A 20,716-nucleotide genomic window follows, 5' to 3' on the forward strand; every position below is an offset into this window, starting at 1 on the left:
ATGAGAACATTCCTGTTCTGTGCAGCGAATTTCCTGTCTAGCTTGCCCAGCCAGTCGGTGAAAATTTCCCGTGTCATCCACGACTTTTTGTTTGCGGTGTAATCAACAGGAAGCGTCTTGATGGCTTTAAAACAGCAAGGCTTCTCTGCCTTGCCGATCACCAGCAAGCAGCACCGTTCCGTGCCCGTCGCATTTGCGCACATCATGACGGTGATTCTTTCTTTGCTTCTCTTTCTGCCAGCACAAGTCGAGGAGGTTCCTTCAGTTCACTGGAGACCCACTGTTCACACGTTTCCTTGTCGACTTCAGCTGACTTCCTACAAACTTTTCTAAATGTCAGCCCGTGACGCGCCTTGAAACGCGACAGCCAGCCTTCCGACGCGCCGAACTCGCTGATGCCCATTTGGCTGGCAAAGACTGCAGCCTTCACAGCAATTATGGGCCCGCTTAACGGAATATTCCGGCTGCGAACTTCTTTTATCCATGCCATTACGGCGCTCTCCGCTTCGGGATGGGCCGACGTCCGTAGCCTTTTGCGAGAGGGCTCCATAACGTCTTTACGAAAGGCAGCACTGATCGATTCCTTGTTTCTGAGCTACGTTGACAGCGTGCTCTTCTTGATGTCGTACTTTTTGGCTATATTCGTCTTGGATAGGACACCACGTTCCACCTCACTCAAAATCTCCATTGTCTTGAGGTCCTTTGCCGTGTATTTACCGCGGTTTGCCATGGCTGTCACAATCGATGAGTTGTCGCTGGCAAAGCGGTGAGGCAATGAAAACGGTAAAACTTGGACCACCGCGGCACGAACAAGTGCACGACACCGACAACTGCGTTGTGCACACAACGTGACCGCAGGACAAAAAGAAAAAAGGCTTGTCAAAAGCGCACCCAGCAACTGCGGTGCTGCCAAAACCTGCAACGGCTTGCACCGGACCGTTGGTGTCATGGAGGATGGTTGGTGTGATCGAGCCTGGCGGCACCCGGCAACGAAAACCTGCTACGGCATGCACCGGAATGCTCGCTGTGACTGTCGAGTGCGCACCTCGTCTCGCGCGCGCGGGCAGATTTGAAAGATTTTGTTTTTTGCGTCTTTAGTAATCTTTCTGCGCATTGTACACGGTATGGGCCGACTTCTGTCTGCGAGGAGCTGTGTGGGCCACGGGCTCCTAGTTCGAATTAACCGTTGTGGATACTGGCATGTTCGAATTATCGGGCGTTTTCTCCTATTGAAATACATAGGGCCATGCCGGGACCCGAGCGTCAGTTCGAATTAACCGTAAGTTCAAATTAACCGAGTCCGAATTTACGAGGTTTTGCTGTACTGCGCTGGTGCTTGTCACGGCGACGAAGAGCGTGCACGTCGACATGCTACTTCTTTCCTAAGCTGAAAAAATGGTAATTCATCTCAGCACCTAAGATCAGTGAAAGCTTTCTTCGATGTCCGCTACCCGCCGCAAGCAATTTCTGTTGGGGGAACTTCAAAGAAGCGCCGGGAAACGAGGCACCGTTCACCGCACTAAGCCTCTCAGCAGTGAACGAGCTGCTCAAATGTGTGCTGCAGATGATGCAAACTTCGAGCGAGCGATGGAAAAGAAAACGAGGGAAAGAGATCGATTGTAATTATGTTCCTGGAGGCTCCTAGCATAAAACTTATTGAAAAATATGCTTTAATTCACGATAAATAAACTCTGAGCTTGTTTGACAAGTTATTTCTTTGTTTTCTCAAAACGGGATTTTAACTACCACACTTACTGTTGCCCATATCTCCAGATGTAGCTATATGAACAATTATTGCTGCATTTTAAAGCTGATAAATTTTTATGTGCAATAATATCTAAACAACTTAAGATTTCCCCCTATAAATTTAATTATATTAAACTATAAGGATTGGGCCTTGATATTTTTCCCACTTTAGTATAGGTGTATTTGATGAGCCTATAACTTTTATAACAGGGAAGCAAAAATAAAAAAAATGGTATAGTAGTTGCACTCCCTGCCTCTTCTAAGTTTAACAATTTTTGATAAGAACACGTAGCCATCAAAGTTTAACAATTTTTGACAAGGAACTTATTAAAACTTTGGGCACAATAATTACATAGTCATAAATTAATATTTCAAAATTAACACATGATGGGTAAAAATAGACTGCGTATTGCCAAAACTGCCAAAATTAGTTGAAACATCAGGGTCTCCATCCATGTCATTTGACCACAGGCAACTGCAGCCCTTGCCTCTTGCATGTTAGTGCAAAACTTCTATTCATAGCTATTTAGAATTTCATTTCCGTAAAATTATGAGCACACTTTCAAGAAATTTTGTAACGATAAAAATAGTGCAACACTCTGGAGGCTTTTTTTTCTTTCAAGTCTGTAACCACTCGAACTGGGAACTCAAAGAAGCGAGAATAAATCAAAGACTGTTCGACTGCATCACAAGCAACACGGGCAGAGCCTCACAAGAAATTGCACAAAAGATTTTGCAACGCTGTTTCCCCAACCTGGTGGCCTCTCCCACTCGTTGTTCACAGGAGGTGGTCCTCGGTGATCTGGAATCAGCGGAGGGCCTCGTGGAGCACCCAGGGGCGGCGGGGGCCCTCTTGGAGGGGGCTGCAAGGGGGGGGGGGGGGGGAAACAGAACAGGAGCACACACTGTGAGCTGATGCTGTCTACAATCAGACACATCTCCCAGAGTACCATGTGCAATGTCACAGCTTTGCGTCTGGTCAGGCCCCATGATGTGCAAAGAGAATGCTGCCCCCTGTCCCATTTCAAGCCTTTATGACCATTGCAGGCCGCCTTGCAGACTACTATGAAAGCTGCGTCTGGTCTTGCCGGCCGTGCGTTGCATAAATGCTCACAATGTATAAGGGGTTCGTTCCCCCAGCACTGTGCGAACCTCATTTGAACTGCTCCAGATGGCGCAGCAGGTGGTGCATTCCACCACCAACAACTTTTACATCAGCCATGTGCGCTGAATGGGGGGACGCCCCTCTTTGAACCATTTTGTTATTTATGGGCGGATTTGCACCAGATCCGCACCATTTGTGCATTTTCTCGTGTTCATTCCAAAACTGCAAACTGTTTTTACCTAATGCAGGTAGTTTTAAATATATATTAAGGAAAGCTGGTCTTTTGTTTGGAGGAAGCATGGTTGTAAACATCAGATTTCGAGAAGATTTCAGTCCTTAAGGGGAGACGCGGGTCTTAAAACGGTCGAAAATGGTCAAAAAGTCGATTTTGGGAAAAACTCATTTTCGGAAGGTTTATCCTTTCGAGCATCTACAGTAAAATTATTAACGCTGAATTCGGTCGGGAAATGTGATAAAATCGGCTTTCAAAACACCACGGCAGCGACGAAATGGCCCCGAAAAGAGAGACTTTGCTCGAATTTCCCGCGCGCGCCGCCGGCGTCGCAGCCGGCCGATCGCCGCCATCTTGGGCTTGTTTTGAAGCTGGTTTCTTTGTGCGCAATTTGAGCTATCTCAAAATGGCGTCGCTCAAGCCGAGCGGCGGTTCGGGCCGGTTTCCCGAAGGCCGTTTTCGGGTCGCTGATTGGCTCGCACGCGGCGCGCTTCGCGCGCGCGCCGTTCTGCGCCTCCCATTGGCTGGTGTGACCGTCTACGTCATTTTTTTTTTTTCTTTCTCTTGCGTTCGCCGCTCTGGCTGTCGCTTCATGCGCGTCTGTTTTTGCGCTCGTGTTTCTCTACACGCCGTGTTTCCGCCTTGTGCCGGGAGTTTCTCTTTGCGATCGAGATGCCGGGAGACAGTCGATTGAAACCGAGCACGCAACGAGCTTTTGGAAGCCGGAAGAAACGTCCGTGGAACAAAAAACAGCAGGCGGCGGCCACCAGTGCGTCGCCGGGGCCTGCAGTGCCGGACTCGTTGGATCCGCCGGGTACATCAAGCACGCTGCCCGATGACGACACCGCGGGACCAAGTTGCAGCACGAATCGTATCTCGGATCGTGGTACAACTTCGTGTTGATGCTGTGTACTATTCGTCGACCGAGCAGGCGCAGCGTTTTGAGCGATCGGCGCAAGCAAAGTCCGTTCTGTCGGAAAAGTCGGCAACCCAGCGCAAGTTTGACCTTCTTGGCGTCAGTGCGGATTACCAGACAGCTGATGCCGGTACCCAGTTCGTGATTGTGGACTTGAAGGTTTTGAACAATTTTTTCGCGCAAGCGAAGTGCGGAACCTGCGGCGCAGGAAGTCTGCGTTTGAGCGAGGCAACAGATAAGGAGTACGGCCTTGCTGTAAAGCTTCTGCTTGTCTGCGAAAACTGCGATTTCGAACAGAAGCAGTTCTCTTCCCCAAGAATAAGCGAAGCAGTTCTCTTCCCCAACTGTTTGCCTGGTGGAGCTCTCGTCTCCTTGGCTCCGGTCCTCACTTTCACCTCAAAAGAAAGAAAAAAAAAAAAAAAAAAAAAAAAAAAAAAAAGTCATCCCCTAACTTTTCGAAAGTAACCTCTATAATTTCATCACACTTACACATTCGACATTTTTTTTTTAAATGTTTCCTTGGATGGAATAAGACACTTTTTGTTTTGTTTTGTAGGGAAACTGATAGGGAACATCTGAGTAACATCCGTTGTCGAAGATTCTTCCCAATATTTTCTGCACTCAGTGTCAAAACTTCAAATGAGTTTTTCTCAGCTTCATGTTTTTTGGTGACATGACTAGCCTTACGGAACTTTTCATTGGGTTTTTGTGGTGCAATTTTAATAAATCTTATACCGTTGAATTCAGAAAGGTTTGAACTGTGGAGCTATGCTATTTTTATATTGCTAAGTTGAACATGTCAAATTTATTGAACAATAATGTCAGCTAATTATATTTTCGAATTGTGGGGCATCTACATAATTGAATATTTTTATACCGTGATGTACATCAATGATAATATAAATAGCATAGCTCCACATGGCAGGTCTTTGGCTACAACTACATTTTAATCAGAACGAAAAAATATTGAGGGAAACTGTCCTAACGACCCGTAAGAAATTACCAAATTTGACTTTGGTTATTTCCCAATAACATTAGAACTAATTGAGATAGAGTAAAACTAATTACATTTTTGAAAACAGGAGGAAGAAATACATATACACACCCAATTTCGTTATTATATCTCTAAAAATAAAAATTTTAATTTTAAGACCAGTGTCTCCCCTTAAACGATCTAGAATCACAAAGAACAGCAATAAAGCATAAATGAGCATTTTAGGGCGATTTGAAAGAAAGTTACGGCTTGTCAAACTTGCCAAAGAAAAATCATTTTGGTGACTGGGACAAATGATTTATTTTAATAATTTTGCCAAACAAACAGTGGTTAAAAAGCAGTGTTACAGTAGCCGACGGGTAATTCGGACTCCAATAATTCGGACTTGTAGGATATTTCGGCCTTCAGTGAGGCACCGTCAGTCACCCCATAGAAGCGCATACATATTCGCGACGGATATTTCGGACTTTAAAAGTCCGAAAGTTCGATTTTTCGGACTAATTTCAGTCCCCTGCAGGCCAAAATCTGCCATCTTATCGGCTTTTCGCCGGCGCAACAAGTGCCATCTTGGATTGAGGTGGATTGGCTCTGCAGTTGGATTGGCTTGACATGGTTTCGGCGCCCCATTTTTGCCAGGAGAGGCCCCTGCAATCTCTGCCACTTCGAGGTGGCAGTCGGATTGTCATCGCCGTCAACCTGCTTTTGTCGCCAACGCTGACGCGGGCAGCTATCTCTTTGTGCTTTGTCTCATACGTCCGCCGTGTTGTCACACGAGTTTCTCCGACCGCGTCAACCGAGTGGCGCGCCGTCAATCCTTTGGCCGTTTTGTGATTGCGTCCGGTGGTTCCACCGTTCTGAACGAAAAGTGCCTCATTTTTGCGTGTTTGACGAGCGGTGTGGTGCGCACTCGGGATGTGGACATGGCCCCGCCGGTGCTGCCGGGTCCGTCAAAGAAGCGTGGGAGCTATTCTACCATGACCCTTGAGAAAAAGGCAGCGATCATAAAGCTAGTGTTGAGTGGGCGAACGCAAGCTGACGTGGCCAAGGAGTTCGCACTGTCGAAGCAAACTATTTCGGATTACGTGAAAAATAAGGAGAAGATTTTTTCCGCCTTTGAGGCGTCCCACAGCAGCAGCCAGAAGAACGACAGGAAAGGCGACCACCCCGAATTGGAGAAGGCCTTGCTACTCTGGCTTAAAGCTGCTTTAGCGAAAAACCTTCCAGTGCCGGGCGACACGTTGAAGGAAAAGGCAGAGACCCTGGCCGTGAAAATGAGAATTGAAAAATTCAAGTTCACGGACGGATGGCTCCGCGGTTTCAAGAAGAGACACGGTGTGTCTTTTAAGAAGATGTGCGGGGAGAGCGGAGCCGCCAACCCAGCCACGGTAGCAGACTACCGTCAGACGAAGTTGAAGCCCTTGTTGAGCCAGTACAGCCCGGAGGACACCTTCAACTGTGACGAGACCGGCCTCTTCTTCAAGATGTTGCCTGACCGCACCCTCTCTTTTTCGGGTGACTCCTGTTCAGGGGGCCGCCACAGCAAGGAAAGGATAACAGTAATGGTAGGTGCAAATGCCACTGGCACTGAGAAGCTGCCACTTCTTGTGATAGGCAAATCCAAAAATCCTAGGTGTTTTAAGGGCGCGAAGAACCTTCCCGTGTGGTACTGCAGCAACTCCAAGGCATGGATCACTCATGCTTTGTTTGAAGATTACGTGCGTCGACTCGACCGAAGTTTCGAGCGGCAGGGGCGACAAGTTATTTTTGTTAACTGCGCGGCTCACGGCACCTTCGACAACCTGAAAGCCATTCGGCTCGAATACCTGCCACCAAACACCACCAGCGTGCTCCAACCAATGGACCAGGGGGTGATCAAAAACCTTAAGGTGCATTATCGGACCCGTCTTCTGCGGCGCACAGTCCTTTGTTTTGACAACGGGAAAAAGTACGCCACGGATCTTTTTGCGGCGGTTAGCATGCTGGCTGACGCGTGGAAGGCAGTGAGAGCGGAAACAATTGCTAATTGCTTCAGGCACGCTGGATTCTCCGCCGATGAAGTCGATGACGTAGAAGACTGCAACGATTCTGAGGATTTGACTGCAGACAGTGGCGAAGACCTCATCGTTGACCTTCGCGGGAACGGAATGGACATTCCAACGGGCTCCACGTTCCGCGAGTTTGTTGAAGTGGACGACGGCCTCGATATGTGTGCGGACCTCACGGACGACGAACTTGTACGCCAGGTTCTTCAACCTGAAGACAAGTCGGACTCCGACGACGACTCGGGCGGCCTACCACAGCCATCGCTTGCACAAATTACGAACGCTGTGAACTTGCTGTCTAGCGTGTACAGCGAAACGACAACTTTGGCGCAAATACAAGCGCAAATCGTCGCCAGCAAAAGAAATTTGCCGCAAGGTAAAATTGGCGACTTTTTTAAGCCGATTTCCTCTGAATAAAGTGATTTTTTGTGCTTCACGGATTTTTCGGACTGTTCGATTATTCGGACCATTTTTCGGGTCCCTTCAAGTCCGAAAAAACGGTCGGCGACTGTATTGCAGAACTTACTCATTCTGGCAAAAAAAGAATTATAGCGATAGCTGCTATAGAAGCCGAGAAATCACTCCTCTAAAATGGTGACTGTGTCCCAAATTAAATTCTGTAAAATCGGCAAAAGAAGTTTTTGCCATACTGTTGAATTACCAAAGCTAACAGCAACTCGATAAATTATGTTGACTGATTTTTGGTGTGAATTAACCGTTTCCCGTCGAGATAACTGCCCCTGCAACTAAGAAGAAAATTTATTTTGACAAGGTTTGTGATCCTGCATGCCGCACGCGAGGCTGTTTTGTGATCGCCGCTGCCACCACCCCACTAACTTTTCTAAGTGCTCGATCTGTCCCATGCATGAAAACTGTTAAGGTATCACTCGTGCAATTTCGTCCCTTTGTTTCCCGCTTTGGGTGTTCGCTCACGGACGACAATTGTGACATCGGAATAGCCTGAACCACAATCTTTCGAATAAGACCAAAATTACACCGGTGAAACGTGTATTCTTCAATTTGCGGCCAACCAAAACTCAGCACTATTTGACCTCAATTTAAAGGGCCAAGCGTTCAGATTCACAACTTTGGAACACTGTAACGTGTGAAATAGGTGGGTATTTTTCAGCCAAAATTTGCAGATTTGCCCGAAACGTCTCAGGACCGCAAAAATGAAATCAAAAATCCAATTTTTAGACCAATTTTCTGCTGCAAAGAGCTGACCTTTATGCGCGTGCATCAGTATGCGGTACAATGTTTTATTCCCCCGGATTCATTTTTGACCACCAACGAAATTCCGCCATATTGAAAGTGCAGCAAATTTACTTCGCAGTGAATACCTCAATACTATAAATTTCACAATTCTCTAATTCTGCTCCCGTTACACGTGTGCATTAGTGAATTTCACCTAGCAAAGACGTATGTTCCGGCAGTCGAGCTTGACACAAGAACTTCCTCTGCTAACCTTTTATTGTGTAATGCTATGCTACTTGAAATCTGGCCGAATCGGATTAAAGTTTCACCTCAAATACGATAAAACAACGACAGTGACTGTGATTTGTGATGAAGTTGTGGCTGCTGCTATACTGCATTCATATTATCAACGTGACTGTGCACTCAAGGATCAGTCATCCCTCTTTGTCGGCCATGCTTCACGAGATGGTGCACCACAATGCAGGGTTCTTTAATGCTCCGTCCATGCAGTGGTGAAATTTATGCAGCTAAATAACGCTAGACACAAGTTAATTTTTTGCGGTGCAAAATTAGTGCAGAAAAAAATTAAGCATTCTGCCATCAGAAATTTAATTTATCACATACCTGCCAGGTTTTATGGCTTTGAGTAAGAAAGGGGGGGGGGGGGGGGGGGGGGGGGGGGGTCCTGTGGCAATTTGTAAGTTGATATTCCCTAGATTTATTCATCACTTTCATTTCGTTTCCACGCCATCCTTTTTTTCTCAAGCTAAAAATGCACGCAATGAAAAACTGCACAATTTTGTCAACTTCACGTATTTAGGCTTTAACTCCTACTGCAATTTCATGGTGGCTGGTCAATACCTAGATAAGTCAGCTTTCATGTAGTGGCTAAGCCCAGGACGAAGAACGATCATTTCCGCGCCCTGGTGACATGCCCCACTCACCATGCGCAGGAGGCTTGGCGGTGGGGGTCCGGTGCGTGGGGGCACAGCCCCGGTGGGAGGCGGGGGGCCCTGCAGGTTGGCCGGCAGAGGGGGCGGAGGCCCACTCTGTGGAGGTGGTGGCCGCAGAGGTGGCGGGGGACCTGGAGGGTGCACCTGGGGTGGTGGGGGGCCACCCAGCCTCATGGGGGGAGGTGGGTAGTCTGCACACCAGACCACAAGTCAAACCAGGGATTACAGAGAGATCTTGAGGCATCAGAAACCTTGTCAAGAGAAATCAACGAGGCATCAATCGCATATTTCCCAGGACCTAGAGTGATGTCAGAAGACTGAAAATGACAATTAGAGCCAACCCCGGATATGCAGAATCTCTTCTTACATAAATTCTCGCAATATGTTTTAGGAAACTCCCATGAAAAATTGCAGCTGCACTGTTCGCGTCTATTGAACTACCCTTCAGTACAGCACGATGTATAAAACTGCGTGCCGCGCCCCTGCAAGCAACACTTTTCCTAATGATGCTTCTCTGACCACTTCTCCCACAGAAAGCTGAGTCGGCTGCACATCCTTCAAATTTGCTGGTTCTAATCGGCGCAGCAAAACCGTGTGATGATGTAAACATAGTGTGTGCTAGAGGGTGGCTATGGATCGGTCATGCTTATTTTTTACGTGATACTCCTGTCATGAAGGAAAGCTGGCGTTTGGGGCCCCAATTGTCATGCAGAGAAGTGGCCTGCCCCACTGCTGAAGGCAAAACAGAAATCAATTGCGCCCTAATTTTAATTGAGACGTTACTGTGTTTGCCGCGCACAAGCAACCGAACTACACCTCTTCACCACTGTTTCTTTGTATGTCAGGATTGTCTCGTGAACAAATGCAAGCAGCCGTTTCCTAAGCCTACATCCCAAATACACCACTGATATGGAAGGACCACCCAGGTGCTTACCCGGACAAACAGGTTCTTACCTGGTGTGTACTGAGGGGGTGGAGGGGCCTGCCCAATCAGTGGTGGCCCCACAGGGGGCATGCGCCCTTGGTTGGGGAAGGGGCGGCTCCGCTCAGAGCGGCCCTGCGGAGAGGGACCCCGGGGCCCCAGACGTCCAGAAGGAGGACCCCTGTCGCCGCCACCCAAGTGGTACGGGTCACCTGGTCAAAGAGCAAATGCAAATCCACCACCATTAATTCCTGCATCAGCAGGAAATCAATAGGCAGGCAGTTTTCATGCATCTGTGGCTTTATGTATCATTTCGTGGCAGTTGATGGCAGCAAATGCATGGGCACGGGTCCACTGCACAAAAATTCTTATGCAATGTCTACAGGATTGCTGAAGTATAGGGAATGCGTTCCACTATTGCACTACATAAGCTCAATGCTAACAGCAATCTCTTATTAGTAGAGAGTTATAGCTAAGGAGATTTGCATTCCGCTCCGCTCCAAGTTTCGAGCGGAACCCCAGCGCAGCATAACGTATAAAGAGTTTTAGCCCAGCGGTTGCTCACCTACTTAACCGTAAGGTATCGGTCGCGCCACCTATCGGTCAGAAGTGGTTTTATAGCAAGAAATGTTATCAATCAAGACGTCATTTTTTGTAGTAGAGCTGCTAAATAAAGTCATATTGTGTAGTTTCACTACATTATTCGATAGCAATGGGGCTGTAAACTTAGAGTGAGGTTGACAAGAGACCAGAAGGCTTAGCGAGGCCCGCTCGCCGCACCGCTACGGGCTCTGCTTGGCTCGCGCCAAGCAGAGCCAGAGCAAACTCTCAATGTCTTGAGACTCTTAAAGGCTAAGCTAATCAAATCACTAGGGGAAGCAAAAGACAGAACAAAAACAATATACCCCTTCTAAGAGGTACTTGGACAATAAAAGGATTAAGAGCACATAGTCCAAATTTCACGAAGCCTAATGTTGACAAAACAAAAGGCCAATGGAGAATGAATGATTTTTCAAAAAGTGTTTGTTACCACTTGGCTGAACATGCGGTTTTCTACACCTGACCCATGCGTGGCAAGAAAAGTGCCGACTAGCAAACTGCCCGCACACAAAAGTTGCAAGAGCAACGAGAGTAACTTACGTTCACCTCGCCCTTTGCCGTCATAGCCACCTACACAAGGCAGGGGGAGAAAAAAAGAAAAAAAAAAAAAAAGGAAAAGAAATGAGGCTCAGAGCGAGGTGAAAGCTAGAAAGCTAAAGCGCGACAGTCACAAAAATGGCACAAAAAGCCACAGAAAGAGAAGAGAAGAAAGATTATAGGCACCTGAGTTGCGGTCGTACTTTCCCATGTAACGGTCCATGCGGCGTTCTCCACGGTAGAACTCGTCATACTCTCGTGACTGCGATGAAGCTGCACAAAAGACAAACGTGCAAGCACGCATGAAGGAAGTTGGTATGGTATGGTACTGTACGGTATGGTATACTCTATGACATCTAACATCCCAAAGCAGCTGAGGCAATAATGGAGGGCTCTGGATTTAGACCATCTAGAGATATACTTTAATGTGCACCTACATCAGTCATACAGCACACAGATGGCGGCTTCAGTGTTTCGCCTCTATCACTGTGGCTAAGCACTGAGCCACCACCGCGGATGTCAACTGTTCTCATGTTAGTACCAAAAGTAGCGACAGGCATTCACAACAGCACAATGAGGTAAGCGATTTTGCGAAGTGTGACCCCTGTGCAACCACTAGACATCCACTGCCTTTTTCAGAAACTATGTGCAAGACGTCTTAGTGCGGCCTTCGACAGTTGTAATACATTACCAAACTTGTGTCATCCCCTTTGCAACAACATGGTCAGCTTTCCTGAACATTTTTTTCACTGAGATACAAGATTTGTATAGACATTACCTGAATAAAATATGAGCTTGTTTATGTGCTAGGAAGTTTTGGAACACCGTCGCCCTCTGATTTGGACAGCTGCTAGGCTTAATCAGTAAGTGCTGTTGGGTCGCCTGGGATACAAGATGCCTGAAAGCGCGGAATGTAGAGTTCCATGTTGTAAAGTTACCAAGTATTGATTTTCACATGAAATGTTTTTATTATGTTTGTTTTCTAATGCTGGCACAAATAAAAGCAAAAATTAACGCTGCAAAGTTTACAATCTTCTTCTGGTCACTTTTCAGCAGAAATGGCACTGCAAGCTGTTGAAGCAATACAGATACGGCGGCCCACATATTTTTCTAAAGCTTTCGCAAATACAGATGCTCCACAAACAGGGGGCTTCCAAGCTCCGTATTCGTATTCTAAACCTCTCTGTTGTCTTCAAAAGGTTTTGAGTATAGGCGTGCAAGTAGCAGTTTCGAATTCATGCCGAATACAGCACTTGTGTGTCTACTGATCTTGGTCCTTGTCTGTATGCGCTGATTATTTACAAAACAAATGCAGTTGAACCTACCTATATCGAACTTGGCTGGATCAAGCTATCATTTATATCAGCAATGTAGCTTCAAGATGAACGAACAGCAAAAGTTATGAGTACACCGCACAAAAGTTTGCAGTCTCATCTCATAGATTGAATACTGAGCCATAACGGACAATACAACATTTACAGTAGCCGAATTATTTTTCAGACTTCATTCAGGAACCATCACACAGCCCATAGGAACGTGTACATTTTCACTACCAATATTTCGGACCCTATGACACCCAAAAGTTCGATTTTTCAGACCAAATTTGGAGTCGACAATACTGTGGAGATCGGTTTTGGCCGGAGGCTTGTTTATTTATTAATTTTCTTGGCACGACTAGACGTGAGGGGGCATCGTTGTCGTAAACAACCCATTTTGCACGGCTGTGAAAGCTAGGGAGAAGCAGAGTCACTGGGACGGACTAGCTTGGCTCTTTGTTCATCATCGCCATTTGAGGCAGTGGCAACAAGCAACTGCTCGGCCTTGTCATCGCGGTAGCCTACAAAGAATGCGCAATTGGATTGAAAATAGTGAGCACTGTACGCTGTGGCTCATTCCAATGCCGCTGCCCCTGGAGAAAAAGTAGTAGTGATGGGGGCAGTGTTTTAATAGAGGCTCTTGTCCCCAAGATACTTTGTTGGGCGAGTTGGTACTTATTCATTGTTAATATAAACAGCGCGAACACAAAGACAAAGGACAAGATAAAAGAAAAAAGAAAGCCACAGTACAAGCGCTTGTACTGTGGCTTTCTTTTATCTTGTCCTTTGTCTTCGTGTTCGCGCTGTTTATATTAACAATGCTCTTGTTCCGCTCTATTTTTTCCCATGAGTTCCGTCCCATGGTCTTCACTACCGTCGTTAACCATGAAAACTGAATGTTATTGCTTTGCCCTGCAACTGCGTCACAGTACACCTAGAAGTGGCATGGACATGACAAAAGCATGACTGGCCAAGATATTATAACCGGAGGGTTATAACGGTTACAGCTTAGCATGATCCGGTTCTGCGGGGCACCACTGCGCATGTGGTGACCATCCTCAGTCAGCTGCATGCTTCCAGAGGTTGCGCACGCGTGCCGAGACAGTACCTGTCATCGCACATGAACTGGCGGCTACGTCCGCCGTATCAAATCACGCGAGCGCGTGCCGCTCACAGTAGCAGATCGTGCTATGCTATTAACCCCCTATTAACAACATATAAATGAAACATGGGGAGCAGCGAAATTCGTTACTTGTAAAGCTGTTGCTTTTTTTTTTCCAGGTTGACAATTTTTCAGACTGTTCGATTATTCGGATCACTTCCCTGATCCCGCAGAGTCCGAAAAATGGTCGGCGACTGTACTGCTTCAGGGATTAAAAGGGGTTTGTTCAGGTGGAAAAATGACTGGCTACTGAATGAATAAAAAAAGGTTGGCGGTTCTAAGATTGCTCATGGGGGAGCAACGATACGGCCCCTGCGTTCATATACAGTAAGACCTAGCTGATAGGTTCTCAGTTCATGATTTCCCGTTTCATACGCTCAGAATCGCGGACAGTAAAACATCTCGCAGAGAGTTAGGCTATTTTTCTCCTAGTTAATATGCTCCCTAGAACAGCGCATGAAAAATGACAACAGGATATATTGTATTTGCTCGAATGTAACACGAGGGGCGCTTTCCATACTGCCCAGTAGGAAAACATAAAACCACGAATTTAACGCGAGATAAGCGCTTGAAAAAGTGCCTTTAATAGACATTATGGTCATTGCAGACTAAAAAAAAAAAAAAACGCTCATTTGTCGTCGTCAGAGGCAGAGTTCTTTGAAACCCAGTCTTCCTTGTCACTCTCGTTCAGAACTTTCAAGCAGTGTTCAATGAGTCCTCTTGTGGAGACATTACAGAAGCTGATGCTTCTGGCTTGAAAAAGCTGTTGTTGTAGTAGTTTTGCCCAAAGAATGGTCCTGACTGATGGCCCTTCACCAGCTGCAGATGTCGAAGGGTCGTGTGGCATGTTGGAACAGATTTCAGTTAGTCTCAAACTGCCTCTCCTACTGTGAGACAAGCTGATGTCGCATCCACACACAGTGCAAGGTATTCGCCTATTCCTGATGTAATGAATTTCAAATCCTGAAGCAACTCAGGCAAGAGAGAGACCGCAGTGAAGAGCTCTAGATAATTTGCACCACTTGAGGCCACAGAGAGAAGGCTACAAAATTTGAATTACATGCAATCCATAGAATTGGCACCAAGAGCAAGCTTATGCTAGACAGAACCTATAGCTAGCAATTGTCTTCTGGCGCAAAAGCCAGGTTAAAAAAATAAAATAAAATAATAAAAAAGACACCTAACAGTTTTGGATGCACCTGAATGCTTAAGATATGCAAAAATTGGAATAATTCGTACATTGGCTTGGCTTGCGGCTTTGCATTTCGAAGTGATTCAAATGTTGACGACTGCATGTCGTAACCACTGGGTTTTGACCGTGAAGTTCCCTATTGCAAGAGAAAAAAAAATGTGGAGGGAGGAGAGGAACAAAAAGAAATATCAGAACAAATGCAGCGTTGAATCTTTTCCATGCATAGACACACAGACAGACATTCTTAAAAATAGTTTCAGCCCGCAGTGCCGGCTTTAGACCACCACAGCTACTGATTAAGGCCTCAACCCTCATTCAGACATTGCCTGGCAGGCCATCTTACTTTTATGCTAATGATATGCAAAATGAAAATGTTACAGTGCAGGTGGCTTAACGCCCCGAAGCTACATACTAGCTACAGAGAACACCGTAGTGGTTCGCATCTACGAAACTAATGTGATCTCAGAGAGCAGCCAAAGCATTTGCAGTTGTTTGGCACAACAGAATGTATCTAAGTTCAATTTATGTTCAAGCCATGTCCGCTTGGATGGATACGCTTGCTTAGTGGGCAGCTCCAGAATGCAGGAACAGGTTCAAATGCTATTAAGTACTTTAGCAGCATCATGCTGAGAGTTGCAAGGCTTTTCATCTTCCTCTTTCAAACATTACAACAGCACATCACCAATGTGCCGATCAAAGAAGAAATTTACCATGGGTGTGTTACTATTTACTGAAATGTGAACTTCATTTTCTCACCAATTTCTATCAACAATACTACATAGCATGGCAAAAATGAAATGTCTCCCCACAGTTGCAATGATTCTTGAACGAATAACTTGTACTTACTTCTTGGGCAGCTTTTCCATGACGGCTCGAACCGCACTATCCGATCCCAAAGTCACAATGCAGAATCTGGCCAAACCAAGCATTTCTTTTACTACATACAAACAAAATGCTACAGGGAAGGCCACCATGACCACACGATCTTGTAGTATAGTCACAAAAAAAAAAAAAAAAAACAAAGATGTACAACTTTTTTTGTTCACACAAGCAAAAAAACAAAGGAAAGCAAGTACGCAGAAAAAAAGCATCGCTCAACAACTCTCAAAGCAAGTAACCAAAACTGTGCTGTGTTTTGTTCACATACACAAGCAGAGGTCGTTACAATGCTTTTTTTTGTGTTTCCGTCCTCAGAAGGAGTCCTCTGTGAACATGCTACAAGATTCAAATGACGCCACTGTACAGAGAAACTTCTGGCTGTTACAGCTGCCATTGTGTGGAGCTCACAAATGCACGTTAGGTTTGAAGAAGTTTGTTAACAGATCTCCTAGCCTTAACACAAAAGAGAACACAACAAAAATCACAGGAATGATTCGCAAGGAATTCAGGCGTTAACTGCTCAATAGCACGTTATTTCTGCTCGGCAAGAACAAAACTTAAATTTGCATTATGCAACATGAACAGCAGCAGTGTTTAGAGAAGGTCGTTCATATAAACAGCAACATCTGTATGAACACTGTTTTGAGTGAAATAATTCCATACAAATAAAGAAGTCAACATGTTATATTCAGTTTCCGACAATATACAGAGATATACTGACTAGTGAGCTACAGCAAGTGCTGCAACATAAATAGTTAATTAGAAATCTGCCTGACTGACATGGCACTGTTCTGTCATGATTGGAACACACTAATACCAATCCCTGTCAACTGGCACGTTATTAGTGGAGGTGTCCACATTATCAGTGTATGCAAATTACTGTACACCATAGCACATGCTGCACTGACAGAGCTGGAAAATGATTTTGACACAGAATAAATGCCTTCTGATGTGTCACGTGGCATGAAGATTAAAAACACTTGCCTAGTCACAAAAAGATTTGGGGAGTGTGACCGATAACCGTTCGCTGGAACAAATGTGTGCAGGTTATAGGCTAACACAATTTCAAACGAAACAAAGTGCCCTTAAAAAAAAAAGTATGAGATTGCTCCAAATCAATATGTAATCTTTGTCGAAAATAGCCCAGGGAGTTTGCTTCCTAGCCACACAGTGTGACTCGTGATGCATTCCCAGGCATCCTCCTGAAGGGAAGATTTTTTTTTTGTCCAACCCTCTCCAAGGGAAAGCCCCACTTTCATGAATGCTGAGAGCCAGCGACTACATGGAACTTAGAAGCAGTCCCCATCCCCGGCTATTATGTGCTGACCTTTGTCAAAAGTTTAGAGCCCAGAGGGTTTGCTTTTAAGCCGTATATTATGACTTCTTTAACAATCGTGGAAGTTGTAGCTAGTGGAAAGGGTAGGAAGAAAAATAGTCTTGCCTTGAGCAAGTCTGGAAACCTGGGAATGCATTACCAGCCACATAGTATGCCTTAGAAGTAGACCCCCTGGGCTCTAAACTTTTGACAAAGGGTGTACCTCAATCTGCATATGAGGCAACAGCAAGAAACTATACAGACATGAGCTTTATTCATTCCTTGTCCAAACGATGCCGTCGTAATGCTAAGTGCTTTGCTCGGGCCACAGGCAGCTTATGTTGGGTTATTTAATGATAGCCCAAGTAGGCCAAGTGTTTGTTCACACAGGCAAATAGCAGTTGTGCCTTCCTTCTCTTGTCTGAGTCACACCTGCCCTACAAGGGTTGTACTTAAAAACAAACATTCACATGCCAATTTCAATAGTGCCATGCAATAGATTAGCACACGTTATACTGCTAAGCCTAGTTTTTGAGGTGCACAAGAAAGCTGGACAAGTTTCTGGCATAGCCATGTGGAATTCCTTCCCTAGTTTCCTGCATGAATCTCTTTATTCTCTTTAAAATATGGGCAACCCAGGTTCCCATTTTATCAGACCAGGTTAGCCTATATCTGGCTGATCATACTGGCCAAAGAAAGCTGTATCTAGCTAGGTTTAGAATAAGCTACAGCTTCAGCATTGCATTTTATTCATTCATATATGATACTATCTAAATGCACCCTCTTCTCGTAGCCAGTTAGGCCCTAGGAATTAGGTACCACGGCTGGACCATGAAATCTCAATATTATTAGGCATGGTCAACTGCAATGGCTTCATATAGGATGCTGCCTATGCAACTTTCCTTAACAGTGAAGTTATTTGCACTCCAATGTGCACTGAAGTGCGTAATATTACACCTAATGAGTACAGGCACCATAGGAGAAAGTTCAAAGATATTCCAAGTACTTTCAAGCTAATTCTTCAAGAAGGTGGAGGAAGCAGGCCAAGCATTCTCTGCAGGTACAGCCTCCCACTGCTGGTCAGCCAATCTTGCTGCAGCACTGAACAGTTCTAACACCTTTAAGGCCAGCTACTAATCTGGCCTGCAGACCACACATGCTTTTTTTCCCTTTTTTTTTTACAAATTCTTTTTTTTTTTAAATCAGAATTACCTGCTGAAGCAAGCAAGGCTTACATTTTGCTCAATGCAGATTTGTACACTTTGGCGCCACCCAGTCCTTGTAGTCGCTGCTACTGAGTGACACACTTGGACATTTACTTTCCAGGTAACGTTTCGCAAGCTGAAGCCTGTGTATCCAGCAAAATGTCAACATATGTGTAGTGTCACACTACAACAGGGCGACGGCCAATACGAAAGTTGTCGGAATTGGAACGGTCGCAAACAGGCATGGCTGCAACACGGCCAGCCGCCTAAGACGCATCCGCATTTACGAAACAGAACAAAATTCCTTTGCCTAACAGGCAGAGACATAGGTGCCAAGAAATTTTTTTTTCTCATTCACAGGTTTTTACAAAATTTCCTTACCGAACTGTAATTTGTGACTTTCATTTATGGGCAGATTTTTCAATGACTTTCAAGGATTAAAAACATACCAAGCACTTTCAAGGGCCTGTAAGCATTTCCCCCTTGACCACAATTGTTCCAGCAAACGGCCTCTGTATAGTTAGTGATTAGACCAATACACCATGATAACAGAAGGCACATTCAGTGCACAATCTGTAAGCATGCTCTAGACACACACACACAAACATGTTCACAAGAAAAATGCTAGAATGTGCCCTGACCATCTAAGGCAATATGATGCGTATAAGGTGAGCATGAATTTACCTTAACCAATACGAATGCTGCGCTTAGTGCCTCCACTTCAATGTAAGCGGTATCACAAAGGTCGGGAATATCACAGTGAAACGAAGGAGACATTTCATTCTATAGCTAGGCGCCCTAAAGCACAATGCTATGTGAACGCACAGCAATTAGAAAAGGTGCACAGCAACAAGAGGGGGTAAAAAAACTCGAATCCAGAAGAAAGAGGAAATCGTGCCACGTTGAAGAAGGGTAGCACTTTTTACAAATAAAACAGCCAAAACAAAGGCACTATGCTGCGATAAGTCACAAACACAGTCTGCAATTACAGTCCTTCGCTACAATTTGTCAGTCTTTAGCATCAGCTGAAACATGCACAAAGGAAAACAAAAACGGTCCGTGACTGCGGAAAAATTCAACAAAAAAATTAGATAAAGTCTGTTGTATTTCGAAACACTGCACGCCAATATACTAAATCATTGACAATACAGCCTTTACACTGCCTCTCGTTAAAAAAAAAACACTGCACTTGGATTCTGCACGTTACACGTTAGCCAATCTCAAGAGGTACTCCTCAATCCGCAAACACTTGGCGCAGCTGTCGGAGATTCGTCCACCACTTTACAAGTCACCATCCGCGAGACAAACAAAATTCGAGCTGTGATTCGAACAGGAGGCTCTCCCGACGAACGTGCGGCCGAAGCGCAATGTCGGCTAAACTTCTCTGCGTGGTAAGAAAAATGTGAAGTTGGGGCAGGGTGTACAGTCCACGGGACAAGAGAAGAAACTGCAGCAGCACACTACACAAGTTCCAGAGAGGGTGTGGAACTTTCTTTGGCACATTGGGAAAAAAAAATCTTACCCCTTTGATTGGCCATTGGCTCTGTTCTCAAAAAACTTGATGTCTAACACATCGTTGACCCCAACGGCGCTTATGGCGTCGGTGACGTCTTGGTCCGTAGTCCACTAGAAATGGTGGTCAAGCAGTAAGGGTCAGAGGCACCGCAGGACAACCATGCGCTGGTCTGTGCACACACACCGGTCATCTCCCGTGCACTGTGACAAACCTTCTCAAAAGCAGAGAAAGTGGGCGTGAAAGCTTCACCATGGCACGACACACAGAAAAGACAGTGCAGAGTCCAGGCATCACAGTGAAAGGCGTTTTCATTCAATACAATACCGTCCTCCCAGAAGCACGCACACAAAAAAGAAAAAGCAGCAAATTGTCACACAACATACTTGAGGAGGGCAGTGCCAACTCAGGTGAGCCGCACACTCGGCTTTTTGACACACGCCTCCCAATTTATTAACGCTAGTAGTCCAAGTTCTCTGCCACCTACTAAGAAATTCGTTACAACATACAGCATGGAGAGCAGCACACTTGTCACATATGCCGAGTGCCGACTATCACGACTGAAAAATTCGCTTATAGGCGATTTCCCCACCTTAAGGCGCACACACTTTTTTAGCAAACAAACCCATTGTACTGCGTGTTCAGGGTGTGACAGCCACTGGCAAAGCTCCTAAGTATATGTAGTCAAATCCAAATGAAAGGTGCACAACACACTGTGCATTACAGAAACACTGCAAGCCGTGTAGTGAGCATGTTTGCGTTGAGACCTAGAAACTATAACTTTGCATTCAAACTGCTTTCGATGCCGTGGCCACACGAACAGCAAACTTGTGGAACCCTCTTTGCATCATTAACCAGAGGGCTGTAATTTACCACAGGAGCAAGCATACAGC

At 45.5% G+C, this 20,716-nt stretch overlaps 1 protein-coding gene across 2 annotated transcripts in view; it reads right to left on the minus strand.

Annotated features, from left to right (window-relative positions):
* The window catches only part of LOC146190527 (cleavage and polyadenylation specificity factor subunit 6-like), a 54,912-nt gene that overhangs the window by 23,714 nt on the left and 10,482 nt on the right, over positions 1-20,716 (minus strand). For both annotated transcript variants that reach the window (XM_084600923.1, XM_084600922.1), the window contains exons 4-11: positions 19,833-19,936; positions 15,758-15,823; positions 14,959-15,047; positions 11,428-11,514; positions 11,245-11,274; positions 10,137-10,316; positions 9,174-9,373; positions 2,501-2,609 (exon numbers count right to left, since the gene is read on the minus strand). In XM_084600923.1, coding sequence (XP_084457049.1) covers positions 2,501-2,609; positions 9,174-9,373; positions 10,137-10,316; positions 11,245-11,274; positions 11,428-11,514; positions 14,959-15,047; positions 15,758-15,823; positions 19,833-19,936 — 865 coding nt within the window. The remainder of the gene's footprint in view (positions 1-2,500; positions 2,610-9,173; positions 9,374-10,136; positions 10,317-11,244; positions 11,275-11,427; positions 11,515-14,958; positions 15,048-15,757; positions 15,824-19,832; positions 19,937-20,716) is intronic.

This window comes from Amblyomma maculatum, chromosome 4, assembly GCF_055883805.1.
Source record: "Amblyomma maculatum isolate TAMU_Amacu chromosome 4, ASM5588380v1, whole genome shotgun sequence".
In the NCBI taxonomy this organism is placed as follows: Eukaryota; Metazoa; Arthropoda; class Arachnida; order Ixodida; family Ixodidae; genus Amblyomma; species Amblyomma maculatum.